Here is a 21,890-nt window from a genome sequence, read left to right on the forward strand (position 1 = left end):
AACACGATTTTAATGTGAAAAGAACTCACATCGAAATTTGGTCTTCAGCGTGACTAGAAATTATACAAATGATAATTTGGTTCAAAAGAGAGTTCGTGCCTCTGACGTAAGGCTCGGTACACGGCACAAGACTGACGTCATACGCCTACACTTAAACAAAAAGCTACCACAGTTTTTATTTAGTTAAGTCGTTTGGACCGGACAGCTTCAGATGGCACTTGGCACAACACTCCAAAAAATCATACTGAAAGCCGAGCAAATAGACAAATTTGTTGTCTGTTTTTTATTGCTCAGTATAATCTGAAACATCAAATGAATACTTAGACCTGCAACCCTCGACAAAGAAACGACTCCACAGCAATTATATTAAAAATGGCTCTGAGCACTATGGGACTTAACTGCTGTGGTCATCAGTCCCCTAGAACTTAGAACTACTTACACCTAACTAACCTAAGGACATCACACACATCCATGCCCGAGGCAGGATTCGAACCTGCGACCGTAGCGGTCACGCGGTTCCAGACTGTAGCGCCTAGAACCGCACTTCCACTCCGGCCGGCGCAATTATACACTCCTGGAAATGGAAAAAAGAACACATTGACACCGGTGTGTCTGACCCACCATACTTGCTCCGGACACTGCGAGAGGGCTGTACAAGCAATGATCACACGCACGGCACAGCGGACACACCAGGAACCGCGGTGTTGGCCGTCGAATGGCGCAGGCTGCGCAGCATTTGTGCACCGCCGCCGTCAGTGTCAGCCAGTTTGCCGTGGCATACGGAGCTCCATCGCAGTCTTTAACACTGGTAGCATGCCGCGACAGCGTGGACGTGAACCGTATGTGCAGTTGACGGACTTTGAGCGAGGGCGTATAGTGGGCATGCGGGAGGCCGGGTGGACGTACCGCCGAATTGCTCAACACGTGGGGCGTGAGGTCTCCACAGTACATCGATGTTGTCGCCAGTGGTCGGCGGAAGGTGCACGTGCCCGTCGACCTGGCACCGGACCGCAGCGACGCACGGATGCACGCCAAGACCGTAGGATCCTACGCAGTGCCGTAGGGGACCGCACCGCCACTTCCAGCAAATTAGGGACACTGTTGCTCCTGGGGTATCGGCGAGGACCATTCGCAACCGTCTCCATGAAGCTGGGCTACGGTCCCGCACACCGTTAGGCCGTCTTCCGCTCACGCCCCAACATCGTGCAGCCCGCCTCCAGTGGTGTCGCGACAGGCGTGAATGGAGGGACGAATGGAGACGTGTCGTCTTCAGCGATGAGAGTCGCTTCTGCCTTGGTGCCAATGATGGTCGTATGCGTGTTTGGCGCCGTGCAGGTGAGCGCCACAATCAGGACTGCATACGACCGAGGCACACAGGGCCAACACCCGGCATCATGGTGTGGGGAGCGATCTCCTACACTGGCCGTACACCACTGGTGATCGTCGAGGGGACACTGAATAGTGCACGGTACATCCAAACCGTCATCGAACCCATCGTTCTACCATTCCTAGACCGGCAAGGGAACTTGCTGTTCCAACAGGACAATGCACGTCCGCATGTATCCCGTGCCACCCAACGTGCTCTAGAAGGTGTAAGTCAACTACCCTGGCCAGCAAGATCTCCGGATCTGTCCCCCATTGAGCATGTTTGGGACTGGATGAAGCGTCGTCTCACGCGGTCTGCACGTCCAGCACGAACGCTGGTCCAACTGAGGCGCCAGGTGGAAATGGCATGGCAAGCCGTTCCACAGGACTACATCCAGCATCTCTACGATCGTCTCCATAGGAGAATAGCAGCCTGCATTGCTGCGAAAGGTGGATATACACTGTACTAGTGCCGACATTGTGCATGCTCTGTTGCCTGTGTCTATGTGCCTGTGGTTCTGTCAGTGTGATCATGTGATGTATCTGACCCCAGGAATGTGTCAATAAAGTTTCCCCTTCCTGGGACAATGAATTCACGGTGTTCTTATTTCAATTTCCAGGAGTGTATTAACGAGATTTGTGCACTTGAGCGACTAGTACTAGATGGGGCTGGATCTTTATGGCTAGAAATTAATATATATATATATATATATATATATATATATATATATATATATATATATATGTGTGTGTGTGTGTGTGTGTGTGTGTGTGTGTGTGTGTGTGTGTGTGTGTGTGTGTAGTGGTAGCAGTAGGACACTGGCCTCGATATGTTGGGATCTGGGCTAGAGTCTCTTTCCAGGATAGTATTTTGATGCCGTACATTCCACTTGTGCTATACTTAGAGCTATAACACATTTAATTTAATCCCCGTAATAACATTTCAGCACTTATCAAAGCTGATTTTAGAAGCTTCTGGTATCGCAAGAATACGAGGAGGCATTTAGAATGCATTACACGACTACAAGAAACAATGTAGTAATGAAACTACAAAACATCGGGTAATGAATGGATTCATTTTCTTTCGGTTTACTAGGTGAGAGGTATTGTTAGGTCTTTATCACCTCCACTTAAATAGGCGAACAGTAAAAGTAAAATAATTTATAAAAATACGATTTTTAAAAAGCTCCATTACCCTCTTCAATTATATCTTTTATCTTTCCATTAGTTTTATTTTCAATCCAGTTGTTAATTGTTTTCCTGGCCTGTTCTGATTCGGCAAAGTTAATCTGCTCCACTCCAGCAAGGAACCTGTCAGCAGTTTTCTTGAATTCATTCTTGATTTCTGAACCAGTCCGAAGATATATTCTGTTCGCTATGTCAAGTAACACACTTTGAGATTCCTGGAACAAAAGTTTGCAATTTAGAACTACAAAAAAAAAAAAGTTACTCAGTATTTAATAACCAGAATTTATTCGGACCTACTGATTACTGTATACAAACAATGACTACTATTATAACATCGATCGGAGTTAGTATTCAAGGTATCTGTATCTGTAATGACCTTCATTTATGTATAAGTTACTAACCAGCAGCAGATCAGTGTCGATGATAGCAATCAAGCGTTGCATAATAAAAGAAAAATTTCTCACTGCATTTTCCATTCTGTGCCCAAGGTTTATTTTTGCTTGTCACAGTGAGCTACTTGTGATTCTGCCATTTGTTAACCGCGGTTGCTTTAAAACAAGGACGGCCAAGATTTTGTCTCACAGACCGTTCCCGGGCACGAGTGCAAAGCACTCAGCCTCGCTGCCTCATTCCCCCCTCCCCTCCCCCCCTCCCAGAACCAGGCGTTTCTTTCGACGCTGCCTGAGCGCGACGTGAGGGCAGAGATAACGTTGAAAACATAATTTCTGTCCGGCACAAACTGCCAGCATATAGAGAGACGCAGACAACTTCACGCTCAAGTAGTCAAGTAATTGTGACTTATTTAGTTTCATAGTCGAAAAAAGGTCTTTCACACAAATATACCAATCGAAATATTATAGCACTTTAGCAAGCTCATTATGAAGACTTGGAAACTCTACGTGAGGAAAGCACTATACAGGGTGTTACAAAAAGGTGCGGCCAAACTTTCAGGAAACATTCCTCACACACAAAGAAAGAAAATATGTTATGTGGACATGTGTCCGGAAACGCTTACTTTCCATGTTAGAGCTCATTTTATTACTTCTCTTCTAATCACATTAATCATGAAATGGAAACACAGAGCAACGGAACGTACCAGCGTGACTTCAAACACTTTGTTACAGGAAATGTTCAAAATGTCCTCCGTTAGCGAGGATACATCCATCAACCCTCCGTCGCATGAAATGCCTGATGCGCTGATGCAGCCCTGGGGAATGGCGTATTGTATCACAGCCGTCCACAATACGAGCACGAAGAGTCTCTACATTTGGTACCGGGGTTGCGTAGACAAGAGCTTTCAAATGCCCCCATAAATGAAAGTCAAGAGGGTTGAGGTCAGGAGAGCGTGGAGGCCATGGAATTGGTCCGCCTCTACCAATCAATCGGTCACCGAATCTGTTGTTGAGAAGCGTACGAACACTTCGACTGAAATGTGTAGGAGCTCCATCGCGCATGAACCACATGTTGTGTCGTACTTGTAAAGGCACATGTTCAAGCAGCACAAGTAGAGTATCCCGTATGAAATCATGATAACGTGCTCCATTGAGCGTAGGTGGAAGAACGTGGGGCCCAATCAAGACATCACAAACAATGCCTGCCCAAACGTTCACAGAAAATCTGTGTTGATGACGTGATTGCACAAATGCGTGCGGATTCTCCTCAGCCCACACATGTTGATTGTGAAAATTTACAATTTGATCACGTTGGAATGAAGCCTCATCCGTAAAGAGAACATTTGCACTGAAATGAGGATTGACACATTGTTGGATCAACCATTCGCAGAACTGTACCCGTGGAGGCCAATCAGCTGCTGATAGTGCCTGCACACGCTGTACATGGTACGGAAACAACTGGTTCTCCCGTAGCACTCTCCATACAGTGACGTGGTCAACGTTACCTTGTACAGCAGCAACTTCTATGACGCTGACATTAGGGTTATCGTCAACTGCACGAAGAATTGCCTCGTCCATTGCAGGTGTCGTCGTTCTAGGTCTTCCCCAGTCGCGAGTCATAGGCTGGAATGTTCCGTGCTCCGTAAGACGCCGATCAATTGCTTCGCACGTCTTCCTGTCGGGACACCTTCGTTCTGGAAATCTGTCTCGATACAAACGTACCGCGCCACAGCTATTGCCCCGTGCTGATCCATACATCAAATGGGCGTCTGCCAACTCCGCATTTGTAAACATTGCACTGACTGCAAAACCACGTTCGTGATAAACACTTACCTGTTGATGCTACGTACTGATGTGCTTGATGCTAGTACTGTAGAGCAATGAGTCGCATGTCAACACAAGCACCGAAGTCAACATTATCTTCCTTCAATTGGGCCAACTGGCGGTGAATCGAGGAAGTACAGTACGTACTGACGAAACTAAAATGAGCTCTAACATGGAAGTTAGGCGTTTCCGGACACATGTCCACATAACATCTTTTCTTTATTTGTGTGTGAGGAATGTTTCCTGAAAGTTTGGCTGCACCTTTTTGTAACACCCTGTAGACACCGTGGACAGTTTTAACGTAAAAAGATTTGCAATTAAAATTGGAATTACTTTGTAGGTAAAGCAGTTACATCCGCACATGCGCAGGGTCGCTTTCAACTGATTTGGCTAACGGTCTCGAAAACTGTTCGAGAACAGATGTAAGACTGATTATGTCCTCAAAATCCTTATAACAGCAAACTTGTAATTCTTTCAAGACCACACTCAATTCTTCAGACCTCGTATTTTCTTTAACGCCAGTGAGCTTAGGGAACTTTCTACATTTACATCCACGTGATTACTCTGCTATTCACAATAAAGTGCCTGGCAGAGGGTTCGATGAACCACCTTCAAGCTGTCTCTCTACCGTTCCACTCTCGAACGGCGCGCAGGAAAAACGAGCGCTTAAATTTTTCCGTGCGAGCACTGATTTCTCTTATTTTATCGTGATGATCATTTCTTCCTATGAAGGTGGATGCTAACAGAATGTTTTCGCAATCGACAGGGAAAACTGGTGATTGAAATTTCATGAAAAGATCCCGTCGCAACGAAAAACGCCTTTCTTTTAACGATTGCCACTCCAATTCACGTACCATGTCTGTTGCACTATCTCCCCTATTTCGCGATAATACAAAACGAGCCACCCTTCTTTGAACTTCGATGTCATCCGTCAGCCCCACCTGATGCGGATCCCACACCACACACCAATACTCCAGAATAGGGCGGACAAGCGTGGTGTAAGCAGTCTCTTTAGTAGACCTGTTGCACCTTCTAAGTCTTCTGCCAATGAATCGCAGTCTTTGGATCGCTCTACCCACAATATTGTCTATGTGATCGTTCCAGTTTAGGTTATTTGTAATTGTAATCCCTAAGTATTTAGTTGAATTTACAGCCTTAAGATTTGTGTGACTTATCGCATAATCGAAATTTAGCGGATTTCTTTTAGTACTCATGTAAATAACTGCACACTTCTCTTTATTCAGGGTCACTTGCCACTTTTCGCACCATTCAGATATCTTATCTACATCATTTTGCAATTCGTTTTGGTCATCTGATGACTTTACAAGATGGTAAATGACAGCATGATCTGCAAACAATCTGAGACGGCTGCTAAGATTGTCTCCTATATCGTTAATATAGATCAGGAACAATAGAGGGACTATCTCACTTCCTTGGGGAACGCCGGACATTACTCCTGTTTTACTCTATGACTTTCCGTCTATTACTACGAACTGTGACCATTCTGACAGGAAATCGCGAATCCAGTCACACAACTGAGGCGATATTCCACAGGCATGCAGTTTGGTTAGAAGACGCTTGTCAGGAACGGTGTCGAAAGCCTTCTGGAAATCTAAAAATATGGAATTAATTTGACATCCCCTGTCGATAGCACTCATTACTTCATGAGTATAAAGAGCTAGTTGTGTTTCACAATAACGATATTTTCTCAGTCCTTGCTCACTGTGTCAATAAATCGTTTTCTTCAAGGTACTTCATAATGTTCGAATACAGTATATGTTCCAAAACCCTACTGCAAATCGACGTTAGTGATATGGGCCTGTAATTCGACGGATTACTCCTACTTCCATTTTTGTGTATTGGTGTGACTTGAGCAATTTTCCAGTCTTTAGGTACGGATCTTTCTGTGAGCGACAGGTTGTATATAATTGCTAAATATGGAGCAATTTTATTAGCATACTCTGAGAGGAACCTGACTGGTACATAATCTGAACCAAAGGCCTTGCCTTTATTAAGTGATTTAAGCTGCTTTGTTACACCGAGGATATTTACTTCTATGTTTCTCATCTTGGCTGTTGTTCTTGAATAGAATTCAGGAATATCTACTTCTTCTTTGGTGAAGGAGTTTCGGAAAACCGTGTTTAATAACTCTGCTTTAGTGGCACTGTCACCAATGACTTCACCGTTGTTATCGCGCAGTGAAGGTACTGATTGCGTCTTGCCACTGGCGTGCTTTACGTATGACCAGAATATCTTTGGGTTTTCTGCCAGATTTCGATACAGTTTCGTTATGGAAATTATTAAAAGCATCTCGCATTGAATTTACGCGCTATATTTCGAACTTCTGTAAAACTTTGCCAGTCTTGGTTATTTTCCGTTCCTTTTGCATGCTATTTCGCTGCTTCTGCAACAGCGATCTGACCCGTTTTGTGTACTATGGGGGATCAGTACCATCACTTATTAATTTATGTGATACGTATCTCTCAATTACTGTCGATACTGTCTCTTTGAAATCATTCCATAACTTTTCTACGCTTACATGATCTGATCGGAAGGAGTGAAAACTGTCTCTTAAAACGGCGTTAAGAGCACTTTTATCAGCTTTTTTAAATAGATATACAATGCGTTTCTTTTTGATGGTTGTAAGTGTTATTAGGTTAGATTAGCTTCGGCGTTCAGCCTAGCAGTAACTGCCTTGTGGTCGCTAATCCCTGTATTCTCCACGATACTAATTATTTGTCCAGGATTATTTGCTGCTAAGAGGTCAAGTATGCTTTCGCAACCATTTACGCTTCGAGTGGCCTCATGAACTAGTTGTTTAAAATAATTTTCTGAGAAAGCATTAAGTACAATTTCGGATAACGTTTTATGCCTGCCGCCGGCTATAATTTTTCCAGCATATCGAGGGTAGATTGAAGTCATCACCGACTACAATTGTATGAGTGGGGTATCAATTTGAAATGAGACTCAAGTTTTCTTTGAACTATCCAGCAACTATATCTTCTGAGTCAGGGGGTCGGCAAAACGATCCAATTAATAGTTTAGTCCGATGCTGTTTCGCAGGAACTACCTACTTCAATTTCACTACAAGGCAAACTACTTCTGACAGCAATAAATACTCCACCACCAACTGTATTTAATCTATCCTTTCTGTACACTGTTAGATCGTTCGAAAAAATTTCGGCTGAACGTATTTCCGGATTTAGCCAGCTTTCTGTACCTATAACTATTTGAGCGTCAGTGCTTTCTATTAGGGCTTGGAGCTCTGGTTCTTTGCCAACTCAGCTAGTCAATTTACAGCTATAACACCAATCGTTTCTTCAACTACCTTACTGTGTTTTACCTGCCCACTTTTAGACGGACGTCCCTTCTGTGGTTCCCTGAGACCCCCTAACCTAAAAAACCGCCCAGTCCCTTCCACACAGCCCCCGCTACCCGTGTAGCCGCCTCCTGCGTGTTGTGGACTCCTGACCTATTACGCGGAACCCGGAAACCCACCACCCGATGGCGCAAGTCAAGGTATCTGCGGCCTACACGGTCACGGAACCGCCTGGGCCTCTGATTCAGACCCTCCACTCGGCTCTGCACCAAAGGACCACAGTTGGTTCTATCGAAGATGCTGCAGATGGTGAGCTGCGCCTTAATCTCTCAAGGAAGACTGGCAATATTTACCATTTCCGCTAGGTGCCCAAAACCAGAGAGAATTTCCTCCAGTTCATAGCGACACACATCACTGGTACCGACATGAGCCACCACCTGCAGTTGGCTGAACCCTGTACTCTTCATGGCATCCGGAAGCACCCTTTCCACATCCGGAATGACTCCCCCCGGAATGCAAACGGAGTACACACTGGCTTCCTTCCACTCCTCGACAGCGATGTTCCCATTGCGCGCCTGACGTTGGAGCTCCAACTGTCAGCAAACCAACCCTCTGTAAATGCCCAGACTCTGTGTGCCGAGAAGCTTCCTCTGGAACAGAGTGGATGACTGCATCCGGCTCAGAGACATCGGCAGCCACAATAACGCCTGAAACCTGTTCGTCCAACGAACTGGGGAGGCCCTACGATCGACCCCTCGGAAAGTCTTTCGCTGCCTGCCAGACTTTGGAATGATCTCCTACTCAACCACAGGTGAAGGGTCAACCTCAGTGCAGGCAGTACCTGGGGCGGCCACAGCAATGGACCGATAGGGGGACACGTGGGACGTGCTCGATGTCCCTAGCATCCCCGCTTCCAATCCCCCACAGTGATGCCCCTTGGCAGCAGCCTCAAGCTGTGTGACGGAAGCCAACACAGCCTAGCTGTGAGCGAAGGATGTCCAACTCAGCTCGCATCTGTACACAGCACTCACAGTTCTATCCATTACTACAGTCGCTCCTGTTTGAAGCTCGTAAAAATATGGAACAAACGAATGGTGTACTCGGCTTATTAGCAGCAGGAATTCGAAGTACTCTCTCACTAACGGTCTAAACGACACTGAGCTACACTATCCAAAACAAATAAAAGCCTATACGATACGAGGGTCGATAACAACGGCAGTACTGTACGCTGCGATGTTATTAAAATAAAAGCTTGTGATTAGTAAGCACTCGAACATGCAAGAAATGACAAGAATAATCTGGTAACTACACAGGTACGTGTAAATAACTCGCTCCTGTTGGAAGCTCGTAAAAGTATATAACAAACGGTGTACTCGCCTTATTAGACTTTATTGTCTTTGTCAGAATGTGTCCCTTCTACAACAGGATTTTCTTTTTAAATGCATCGCCTCAGAAAGAAGTTACCTTGCAATGTATTACCGTGGGCTACCTTGCTGTGTACCATTTACTGGCGAATAGCCAACGCGGATACAAAAAAGACCATTCTTGTGAAACTCAACCAGCTCTTTCCTCACGAAATAATGAGTGTTATTGACTGGGGATGTCAAATTGTTTCCGTGCTTTTAGATATCCAGAAGGGTTTTACGCCGTTCCTCACAAGCGACTTCTAATTAAATTGCGAGCCTATGGAGTATCGTCTCAGCTATGTTGCTGGATTTTTGATTTCCTGACAGGAAGGTCAGATTTCGTAATAACTCAACGGAATGACATCGAGTAAAAGTATTAGGTGGTGTTCCCCAACGAAATGTTATGGGCTCTCCGCTGTTCCTGATCTACATAAACGATTTAGGAGACAATCTGAGTAGCCCTCTTAGATCTTTTGCAAATAATGGTATTATTTACCGTCATGTAAAGTTACCAGATGATCATGCGATTTATTTGTAGGACACTGCAAAATGTAACGTATGTACTAAAGAAATTGCTTACACTATGCCTGTCCGCCCTCTTCTGGAGCATTGCTGTGATGTGAAGGATCCGAATGAGACAGGATTACCAGAGGACATCAAAAAAGTTCAAAGGAGGGCAGCTTCTTTCGTATTATCGCGAAATACGGGAGAGAGTTCCACGGATATGGTACAAGAATTGGGGTGTCAGTCATTAAAAAAGAAAAGGCATTTCTCACTGCGGCAGGACCTTCTCATGAAATTTCGATCACCAAAATTCTCCTCAGAATGTAAAATATTTTATCGGCGCTCATCTACATAGCGAGGAATGATCATCATAATAAAAAATGAGAAATGAGAGCTCGTTCGGAAAGATGTAAGTGTTCGTTCTTCCTGCGTGCAGCTCGAGAGTGGGATGATAGAAAAGTAACTACAAGGTGGTTAGGTGAATGCTCTGCCAGGCGCTTACTGTCAATTGCAGAGTAACCATGTAAATGTAGATGCAGATCAACTCATGCGACGTACTATACTAGACTGGGTCGCGGCCACTCGCCTAGAACCAAGTTGCTATCAGCCGAGTTCATGTGATGGGGAGGTCGCGTCTACGATGGTGTCTGAGTAAATCTAACTTAGGTGGCTGGCGGGGCTATTAAGGCTCCTTACACCGTAGGTCTTTAGTCGCTATTGCTGATCACAGGCATACAGCACCTAGAAACGCATCCTTGCGTGTTGGCAACTGCAGAAGGCGCTGGTGCAGAACACCTGAGGATCAGTTTGTTGTTGGTTTCTCAGAGAACATACAGCAGTTAACTTAGTGATAGTGCTTTTTACACAGTAAGTATATCAATACCGTGTGAAAAAATGAGTAAGCCAATAATAATAATAATACATCTCTAAACCTCGACTCCGATCACTATCTCACGAAAATAAAAACTAAACTGATCCCACAAAACAAACAGAAAAGCAGAAACGGTGAATATAAAAACTGAAATAAAATAAATTTTGATCTTACAATCCTGAGAAATTACAACCTTAAGTCCAACTCTAACCTCAAGGATTTTCAGAAAAAACTAAAGACATTCTCCCCTTCACAAAACCTCCAAGAATTTCAGAACAACTTGATTGAGGCAACAGAAACAACCTTTCCAAAAAAGAGCAAACCGAGACACCCGTGGTGGGACAGCAACTGTAATGAAGTTCTGCATGAAAGACTTAAAGCCTGGAAAAAGTGGAACTCACATAAAACTGAAAACAACTTTGATGAATTTAAGCAAGCCAGAAAGAATGCCTCGAAAACTATTCGCAACACCAAGAGACAATATGAAAACAACAACTGGACTCAATCGAAGAGAATTTCAAGAAATGCAACACGGCAGCTTGGTACAAAACATTCAACCAGAAACTCCGAGGATACCAGTCCCCTTGCCTAAACCTTATGAGAAATAATAAGACTCTCGCCACCAACAATACTGAAAACTGTGAAATCCTGGCTGAATATTTTGAGACACTCCTAAACTGCCAAACACCCATCCAGACTCTCAGTTTTACGCAACCAGAAACATTACCAACACATTCAATACCTCCGACACGAGAGGAAATCACAAACATAATCAAAAATCTCAAAAACAGGAAAGCATGTGGAGAAGACACAATTACAGCAGAAATGCTCAAGCTCGGAGGAGAAACATCAGTAGCAGCACTACACAAAGAACTTGAACAAGTATGGGAAACCAAGAAAATCCCAAGTCACTGGAAAACTGCCCTAATTCACCCTTTGTTTAAAAAAGGTGACAAAAGGGATGTTAACAACTATCGTGGAATATCGCTTCTCCCAGTCCCATACAAAATTCTATCAAAAGCCCTGCTCAATCGTGTATCACCAATTATAGAGGGAAAACTTGGAGAATATCAAGTTGGCTTCAGACCAGGAAGATCCTGCGCCGAACAAATTTTTAACCTCAAAACAACAATGAACTATTTATCTACAAGGAGCAAGAAATATTTCATAACATTCATTGATTTCAAAAAAGCTTATGACTCAATCGATAGGGACACACTCATCAAAACACTTCGAGAATATGAAATAGATGAAACAACAATCACCATAATCAAACAAACATTAACAAATACAACATCAAAAGTAAAATTCCAAGGAGAAATTTCACGGCATTTCGGGGTCAAAACCGGCGTCACACAAGGAGATGCGCTGTCCCCGGTACTCTTCAACTGTGTTCTGGATAAAGTCATAGCAGAATGGAGAAAACTCACGCAAAAACATGGAGTTGAGGAAGTCCAAATTGGAGGGAAGTGCTACAAAGCCATTGAAACCAACTGTTTTGCCTTCGCTGACGATCTCGCCTGTTTAGCTTACACACAAAAAGACACAATAAAACAAATAGAATTACTTAAAGAAACTGCTGAAAAAGCAGGCTTGCAAATTTCATTTGAAAAGACAGAAATCATTACAAATATCAAAAATCCACCAAAGAAAATAACTACGAAATACGGGAAAATACAGGTATCTAAACATTTTAAATATCTTGGTGAACTAATTCAGCCTGTGGCAAAAGGTCATCCAGCCTGCAGGGCTAGAATACAAAAACTAGACACAGCAACTCACTACTGCAGACAAATGTATTCAAAAAAATGTATATCCAAAAACATTAAACTCAGACACTACCAGACTGTCATTAGACCGCAGATACTATATGCATCAGAAACACTGGCAAATTTTACATACGCAGAACAGATAGAAAATCGTGAAAGAAGAATTGTGAGGACAATTCTTGGACACAGGAAAATAACAGATGATCAAGGCAAGCCTGTATACAGACTAAAAAGCAACAAAGAAGTGTATACGAAGTGCAGCAAAATTACAGACGAAATTAGAAAAAGAAGATGCTCCTTTTATGCTCACATCATGAGGATGAACCCGAATAGGCTTACAAAACAAATATTTTCGTACATCGCAAATCTAAAAAATAAAAATTTATGGTTTATCAACACAGAAAGAGATCTAAAAGAAATGGACATAGATCAGGAAACAATATTTAACAGAAACCTTTTTAGAAAAAAACTGAATTCATTCGCGGGTTTCGGTGTGAAAATTAAGAAGACTTGTGGAACTAAATGGTCTGAAGAGAGAAAAGCCGCCTTCAGCGCAAGAATGAAAGAAGTGTGGACTGAGAGAAAGAAGACTTCCCAGAAGCGCAAGAAATAACTGTTTTCACGGTCTTTAACGGCCAAATTTGTATAATAATAATAATAATAATAATACATGATCTTTCATGACTGCAAAAAGTGCCATTGTACCAAAACAAGCAATTATCAGTTTTCACAGATCTAATTTGTAAACAACTTAGACTGGTACTTTGTACTCACACTTAGCTGATGCATAAGGGCATTAATTCCATTGTCTGTGAGCTGTTTGTCGCGGGGAAGGTGCAAACCTCGCTCCAGTTCGTCTGCTGTGTCGCCCTTTGCTCCGAAATACACCAGAGCGAGAACTACTTGAATGCTCAAGGGCGAGAAAAACAGATTCCCCGGTTCGTTCGCCAGCACCTGAAATCAAACGGACATCTAAGTAAAAATGCGGCATTAACGTTGTTGCTGAGTTATGGTCCATATGCCCAGGATCTCTTGCACGTGAATAGACGATGCGTAGTGATCTACATTGCTTCTGTATCTGGCGAGCAGTATCTTTAAAATTTGTACTAACCTTGTACAAATCCACAGTGAAGTTGATGTTTGAATGGGATACTGCATCGATAGCAGCTACGGCGTTAGCGTCTCCCATGGCGCCGTAAAATTACAGCCACCTAAAGAGAAAAGAGAAAAGAAAAGGGCTGCAATGAGTGACTTGTGTGGAAGATACAGTTGCTTTACAAGGCCTTTCAGGTGCCGCCGGTAAATATGTGGAAGTTCACTAAAAAGTTCAATAACAATGTGTTGTATATCCAAGTTAATAACAAATCATTATGTACTTTAAACTGAAACAGTCACGAAACTTCTAGAGATATTCAATTGCTAACAGAATACAGCTAATCATATCTCTTTAAATTTTATTTATTTATTTAGTTTTCAATCTCGCAGGGACCATGCGAGCGAAAGATACTTGCTCATCGCACGAGTCAGTACACGGTTTACAGAACGATGATTAGGAAATTGTCTGGCAGAACACGAATAAATAACACATTACAGAGATAAGTTATGAACTAATGTGAAGAACTCCAGAACAGAATACAAGGACTATGCAACAAGGAAACTCTCCAATGTGGATCTGAATACTTGGGGTTTGCCATGCAGTTCTTTCAGTTTGCTGAAAGACTGTTAAAATGAAACGTGCTAAATAGAGCTCACCTTTCTGTTCTGTGCTTAAGGAAGTGCTATTCAAGTGCATATCGTTTTTCCATCTGGTGAATGGAAGTTCCAGTTTCTCCTGGATGAGTCAGTGCTGACAACAACAAATCCCATCATGCAACCCCAGATCACGTAAGAAACGTTTCTTACATGATCTGGAATGCAACATATGTACCGGAACGGCAGAGTTGGAATTCCGAGACACATGAACAACGGCCAACACGATGTTCGCGAACTGATACCGCAGGTCAATCTGACCACGTTTTCTGAGCTTAGGATATTCATGGTGAGTGCACGGAGTTGGCGCAAAGTATGACATCATATGAGATCATAAACTAGAAGTAAGAAAAGTGAATAACACAATTTCTGTGTCAGAGACAGTGGAGATAACTCTCAAAGTGAACACAGCAACATTCAGTTTATGTACCAGATCTTGAACGTGATACTACCAAGAAAGTTTTCCACCTAGGAGTTAAAAATGGTCGACTTCACTTATTAACTATTTTGGGGTAAAAACATTTAGCCTTTGCAAGAGATTCGCGTAAGGAACTGTTTCTGTTGTGAAACTTCCGGGCAGACTAAAACCATGTGTGGGACCAAGACTCGAACTCCCGATCTTTGCCTTTCACGGACACACGCTCTAGCGACTGAGCTACCAACTACAACACAGGGACTCGTCCTTACAGCTCTACTTCCGCCACTACCTCGTCTGCCAGTTTCATATCAATGCACATTCCGCTGTAGAGTAAAAATTTCATGCGGTTTGTTTTGTGTTTTGACGCAGTTAAACGTTAATCTGTTCTCTCAAAGCCGCATGCTGATGTTATCACCCTATTGGCTACCTTTTAGGAGAATATCTTTGAGTCATCAGTCTTCTTCAGTGGGACATCTCTGATGTACACTGAAGCGCCAAAGTAACTGGTACAGGCATGCGCATTCAAATGTAGAGATATGTAAACAGGCAGAATACGGCGCTGCGGTCGGCAATGTGTATATACGAGGGCAGTTCAATAAGTAATGCAACACATTTTTTTTCTCGGCCAATTTTGGTTGAAAAAACCGGAAATTTCTTGTGGAATATTTTCAAACATTCCCGCTTCGTCTCGTATAGTTTCATTGACTTCCGACAGGTGGCAGCGCTGTACGGAGCTGTTAAAATGGCGTCTGTAACGGATGTGCGTTGCAAACAATGGGCAGTGATCGAGTTTCTTTTGGCGGAAAACCAGGGCATCTCAGATATTCATAGGCGCTTGCAGAATGTCTACAGTGATCTGGCAGTGGACAAAAGCACGGTGAGTCGTTGGGCAAAGCGTGTGTCATCATCGCCGCAAGGTCAAGCAAGACTGTCTGATCTCCCGCGTGCGGGCCGGCCGTGCACAGCTGTGACTCCTGCAATGGCGGAGCGTGCGAACACACTCGTTCGAGATGATCGACGGATCACCATCAAACAACTCAGTGCTCAACTTGACATCTCTGTTAGTAGTGCTGTCACAATTGTTCACCAGTTGGGATATTCAAAGGTTTGTTCCCGCTGGGTCCCTCGTTGTCTAACCGAACACCATAAAGAGCAAAGGAGAACCATCTGTGCGGAATTGCTTGCTCGTCATGTGGCTGAGGGTGACAATTTCTTGTCAAAGATTCTTACAGGCGATGAAACATGGGTTCATCACTTCAAACCTGAAACAAAACGGCAATCAATGGAGTGGCGTCACACCCACTCCCCTACCAAGAAAAAGTTTAAAGCCATACCCTCAGCCGGTAAAGTCATGGTTACAGTCTTCTGGGACGCTGAAGGGGTTATTCTGTTCGATGTCCTTCCCCATGGTCAAACGATCAACTCTGAAGTGTATTGTGCTACTCTTCAGAAATTGAAGAAACGACTTCAGCGTGTTCGTAGGCAGAAAAATCTGAACGAACTTCTCCTTCTTCATGACAACGCAAGCCCTCACACAAGTCTTCGCACCCGAGAGGAGCTCACAAAACTTCAGTGGACTGTTCTTCCTCATGCACCCTACAGCCCCGATCTCGCACCGTCGGATTTCCATATGTTTGGCCCAATGAAGGACGCAATCCGTGGGACGCACTACGCGGATGATGAAGAAGTTATTGATGCAGTACGACGTTGGCTCCCACATCGACCAGTGGAATGGTACCGTGCAGGCATACATGCCCTCATTTCAAGGTGGCGTAAGGCCGTAGCATTGAATGGAGATTACGTTGAAAAATAGTGTTGTGTAGCTAAAAGATTGGGGAATAACCTGGTGTATTTCAATGCTGAATAAAACAACCCCTGTTTCAGAAAAAAAATGTGTTGCATTACTTATTGAACTGCCCTCGTAAGACAAGAAGTGCCTGGCGGAGCTGCTGACGGCACAACACTATATACCATTGGCCGTATCACTGACGCCGTCGTCGCCCGCCTCCAGCGACAGGTGGACGCCACAGTCACCTGGTCCCGGACAAACAAAATAGCCCTCAGTGCCGCCAAAACTACGGCAGTGTATTTCACCAAATGGCGCCCAGTCCTCCACCACAATTTTCGATTGCGGGCATGCAGGTGCCATGGTCCCGGACGACCACCTGTCAATGGGTCCAGATGGATCACAAGTTACTACTCCACTGTCATGCAGAGTATGTCACCAACAAGGGGCAAATGCTGACCAGGGCTTTGTACCCCCTCTTCCGCATTTGGGGACTTAGCCTGCATACCAAGCTCCGCACCTGCCGAGCAATTAATTCTCTTGTCTGCCCTCACGTATGGTTGCACTGCAAGGGGCATCATTTAGTATTACCAAGATGAGGACGTTGCAGCGCCTGCAGGACAAGGTTCGCCCGTGGAGCCTGCACGCCCTGCCACTCAAGAGAATCGTGACTCTCCATGAGGAAGCGGATATCGTCCCCCTCAAGACGGCCATACGCAACAACGCGCGGTGGCTGTATGATAAGGTGGATGCCCTGCGGGACACTGTCCATGGGTTACGCCACGTTGGGACGACACTTCCACGCCGCTGGCATCGACATAGGCTAACGATAGGCTTGCCACGCCCACCACGAATGCCTCCTTTGGTGGGACTAGTGCCCCTTTCTACGTCCACTATTTTCCCACCCTACCTGCCCTTGTCGGACTAAGTTTTTATGCGTGACTGATGAGTACTGTCACCGTTGGAGGGTGTTACGGGACTTCAAGTTCCACTGCCACACCTCCAATGTGTATTGCAGTGACGCAGCTCACTGTCCTGTGGCTAAATTTACTGCCCCACCAGTTAGACCGCGAAAGACCGGTGATGCTGTTTTGCACCGCATCACTAAAAAAAATTAAAAAAAGGAGGAGTTGTTAGGTCGGTCACTGCTGCTACAATGGCAGGTTATCAAGATTTATAGTGAGTGAACGTTGTGTTATAATCGGCGTACAAGCGATGGGACACAGCATCTCCGAGGTAGCGATGAAGTGGGGATTTTCCCGTACGACCATTTCACGATTGTACCGTGTATATCAGAAATCCTGTAAAACATTAAATCTCCGAGATTGCTACGGCTGGGGAAAGATCTTGCAAGAACGGGACGAAAGCCGACTGAAGAGAATCGTTCAATGTGACAGAAGTGCAACCATTCCGAAAATTGCTGCAGATTTCAGTGATGGGCCATCAACAAGTGTCAGCGTGCGAACCAATCAACGAAACATCATCGATATGGCATAAAATGTTCTCGGGTTTCCAACCGCGTCAATTGCTTAAAACTACACCAGCTTTCGGCCAAGCACCGTACAATGCGTGGCAGAGGCTGCTCTGTACCACGACTAGTCATTTCCTTTCCTCTTCCACTCGCAAACAGAGCGAGGATGAAACAACTGTCAATATTCTTCTGAACAGGGCCTAATTTCTCTTATCTTCGGAATCCTTAAGTGAAACGTACGTTGGTGGCAGTAGAATCTTGCTGCAGACAGCTTTGAAAGCCGATTCTCTAAATGTTCTCAGTAGTGTTCCTCGGAAAGAACGCAGCCTTCCCTCCAGGGATTCCCACTTGACTTCCCGAAGCATCTCCGTAACACTTGCGTGTTGTTCGAACCTACTGGTACCAAATCTAGCAGCCCGCCTCTGAATCGCTTCGATGTTTTCCTTTAATCTTACCTGGTTCAAAATGGTTCAAATGGCTCTGAGCACTATGGGACTTAACAGCTATGGTCATCAGTCCCCTAGAACTTAGAACTACTTAAACATAACTAACCTAAGGACATCACACAACACCCAGCCATCACGAGGCAGAGAAAATTCCTGACCCCGCCGGGAATCGAACCCGGGAACCCGGGCGTGGGAAGCGAGAACGCTACCGCACGACCACGAGATGCGGGCAATCTTACCTGGTATGGATCTCGAACATTCTCGTAACACCAGAGCACAGATCGTTCTAGCGACTTGTATGCAGTCTCCATTGCAGATAAACCACACTTTCCTAAAATTCACCTAATAAACCGAAGTCGACCATTTGCCTTCCATACCACTATCCTCAAATGGTCGTTCCATTTCATATCCCTTTGTAACCTTACTCTCAAACATTTAAACGACGTTATTCTGTCAAACGAATGCTGTATCCGAACATTATGGCTTTGTTTTCCCTGCTTATCCATATTAATTTATATTTTTCTACATTTGGAACACCAACTAGAAATTTTGTATAAGTCATCTTGTATCCTCCTACACTCACACAATTACGACAGCTTCCCGCACACCGTAGCATCATCAGCAAACAACCTGCAGATTAACGACGAGGAGCGGTGTGCTGGCCAGCCTGGATGTGGTTTTTAGGCGGTTTCCCACATCCGACTACGTAAGTATACACGTTCAGCCTCAGTTATACGATTTGAGACGTTCAGAAAAAATGTTCGCACACTTTCAGGTGGGATAACACTAGACGCAGACAATTGAGGTACACCAATTCCGTCCTGAAGGGGAAAGGGTTAGCGATACGAAGGACGTTGGGCCAGCCTCCACCACTGACATTGCTAAATCCGAGAATTAACGTGCTGACCCTCTCGTCAGACAAATAAAGGCCAGGAAAAAGAAGAGGAAGACATATGAAATTAAGAATCTGGAGATATCCTCCCGTAGAGCCTGAGAAGAAAAAGACTTATTACAGCATGTACAGGGACATTTAAGCAGTCATTCTTCTCAAACTGAATATGTGATAACAACGGGAAGAAATCCTAACATGTAGTACCATGCTAAGTAACCTCTGCTATGCTTTCACAGTGGCCTACAGAGTGTGTACGTAGAGGCATGAACTCACTTAGGGACAGGTAGAGAAACAACAGAGGTGCCCCCAGCATACATACCTGGGCGCGGACCTTGTACGGAGCAACGTTTGGGGGTGGATATGCTAGGCTCGGTCGGAAGATAGAACGGCAGATCGAATGATGTAAGCGGTCGGGGCGAAGGGCGGGGGGGGGGGGGGGGGGGGGGAGACGAAAGCGCCGCTCCGGATTTCCAAACGATCAGTTTACCAGCGCACCTGATACCTTATGATGTTATGATGTTAAAGTGGTCGCTTGGCGAAATATTATATCTGTTGGACAATGACATCCAGCTGATCACCTGTGGAGTGTTACGTACTGAAGTACGCCACCAGGGTCTGAAGAAATACATACGTAAATTTAGTAAAATGGAAAATATACAGACATCTATTACTGACATTTTTGAAGTTAAATTTGGAGACGCTGTTAGCTTTAGGCTGACTTATCAGGGGTTTATGTCGAGCCCAGAACTTACATGGAATTAAAACTGCCCGTACCGCCCCTAGATACACTACTGGCCATTAAAATTGCTACACTACGTGCTACAGACGCGAAATTTAACCGACAGGAAGAAGATGCTGTGGTATCCAAATGATTAGCTTTCCAGAGCATTCACACAAGGTTGGCGCCGGTGGCGACACCTACAACGTGCTGACGTGAGGAAAGTTTCCATCCGATTTCTCATACACAAAGAGCAGTTGACCGGCGTTGCCTGGTGAAACGTTGTTGTGATGCCTCGTGTAAGGAGGAGAAATGCGTACCATCACGTTTCCGACTTTGATAAAGGTCGAATTGTAGCCTATTGCGGTTGCGATTTATCGTATCGCGACATTGCTGCTCGCGTTGGTCGAGATCCAATGACTGTTAGCAGAATATGGAATCGGTGGGTTCAGGAGGGTAATACGGAACGCCGTGCTGGATCCCAACGGCCTCGTATCACTAGCAGTCGAGATGACACGCATCTTATCCGCATGGCTGTAACGGGTCGTGCAGCCACGTCTCGATCCCTGAGTCAACAGATGGGGACGTTTGCAAGACAAAAACCATCTGCACGAACAGTTCGACGACGTTTGCAGCACCATGGACTATCAGCTCGGAGACCATGGTTGCGGTTACCCTTGACGCTGCACCACAGACAGGAGCGCATGCGATGGTGTACTCAACGACGAACCTGGTTGCACGAATGGCAAAACGTCATTTTTTCGGGTGAATCCAGGTTCTGTTTACAGCATCATGATGGTCGCATCCGTGTTTGTCGACATCGCGGTGAACGCACATTGGAAGCATGTATTCGTCATCGCCATACTGGCGTATCACCCGGCGTTATGGTATGGGGTGCCATTGGTTACGCGTCTCGGTCACCTCTTGTTCGCATTGATGACACTTTGAACAGTGGACGTTACATTTCAGATGTGTTACGACCCGTGGCTCTACCATTCATTCGATCCTTGTGAAACCCTACATTTGAGCAGGATAATGCACGACCGCATGTTGCAGGTCCTGTACGGGCCTTTCTGGATACAGAAAATGTTCGACTGCTGCCCTGACTAGCACATTCTCCAGATCTCTCACCAATTGAAAACGTCTGGTCAATGGTGGCCGAGCAACTGGCTCGTCACAATACGCCAGTCACTACTCTTGAACTGTGGTATCGTGTTGAAGCTGCATGTTCAGCTGTACCTGTAGACGCCATCCAAGCTCTGTTTGACTCAATGCCAAGGCGTATCAAGGCCGTTATTACGACCAGAGGTGGTTGTTCTGGGTACTGATTTCTCAGGATCTATGCACTCAAATTGCGTGGTAATGGAAACACATGTCAGTTCTAGTGTAATATATTTGTCCAATGAATACCCGTTTATCATCTGCATTTCTTCTTTGTGTAACAATTTTAATGGCCAGTAGTGTAGATCTGTATTTTAAGCTTCGTAAAAATTTTCGCGTGAACTTCCACATCCTGATAATAATCATAACCCCTCATGCTTATGGAAACGATTCACAATAAATATTATATTAAAGTCAAATCGGTACGCATGCGACAGCATGCCCTACGTAATATGTTCCAAAACGCCGCGTATAAAACCGGGATTCTGCCGGGCTTATAGCTCGGGTTCTATTGGTGATAAGTAGCGTCAAGTGTTTTGGATACTCCTTGACTAGGGAGACGTTGTATACCCAACAGAAAGATCGTTTTAGAGTGACTACCATGAAGTACG

General features: G+C 44.7%; 1 protein-coding gene across 4 annotated transcripts in view; it reads right to left on the bottom strand.

Annotated features, from left to right (window-relative positions):
- LOC126235753 (serpin B8-like) overlaps window positions 1-21,890 on the bottom strand; it is a 125,017-nt gene that overhangs the window by 86,218 nt on the left and 16,909 nt on the right. For all 4 annotated transcript variants that reach the window (XM_049944545.1, XM_049944549.1, XM_049944548.1 and 1 more), the window contains exons 2-4: window positions 13,750-13,849; window positions 13,413-13,592; window positions 2,561-2,768 (exon numbers count right to left, since the gene is read on the bottom strand). In XM_049944545.1, the coding sequence (XP_049800502.1) occupies window positions 2,561-2,768; window positions 13,413-13,592; window positions 13,750-13,827 (466 nt within the window). In that variant the 5' untranslated portion in view covers window positions 13,828-13,849. The remainder of the gene's footprint in view (window positions 1-2,560; window positions 2,769-13,412; window positions 13,593-13,749; window positions 13,850-21,890) is intronic.

This window comes from Schistocerca nitens, chromosome 2 (genome assembly GCF_023898315.1).
Source record: "Schistocerca nitens isolate TAMUIC-IGC-003100 chromosome 2, iqSchNite1.1, whole genome shotgun sequence".
Taxonomy (NCBI): Eukaryota; Metazoa; Arthropoda; class Insecta; order Orthoptera; family Acrididae; genus Schistocerca; species Schistocerca nitens.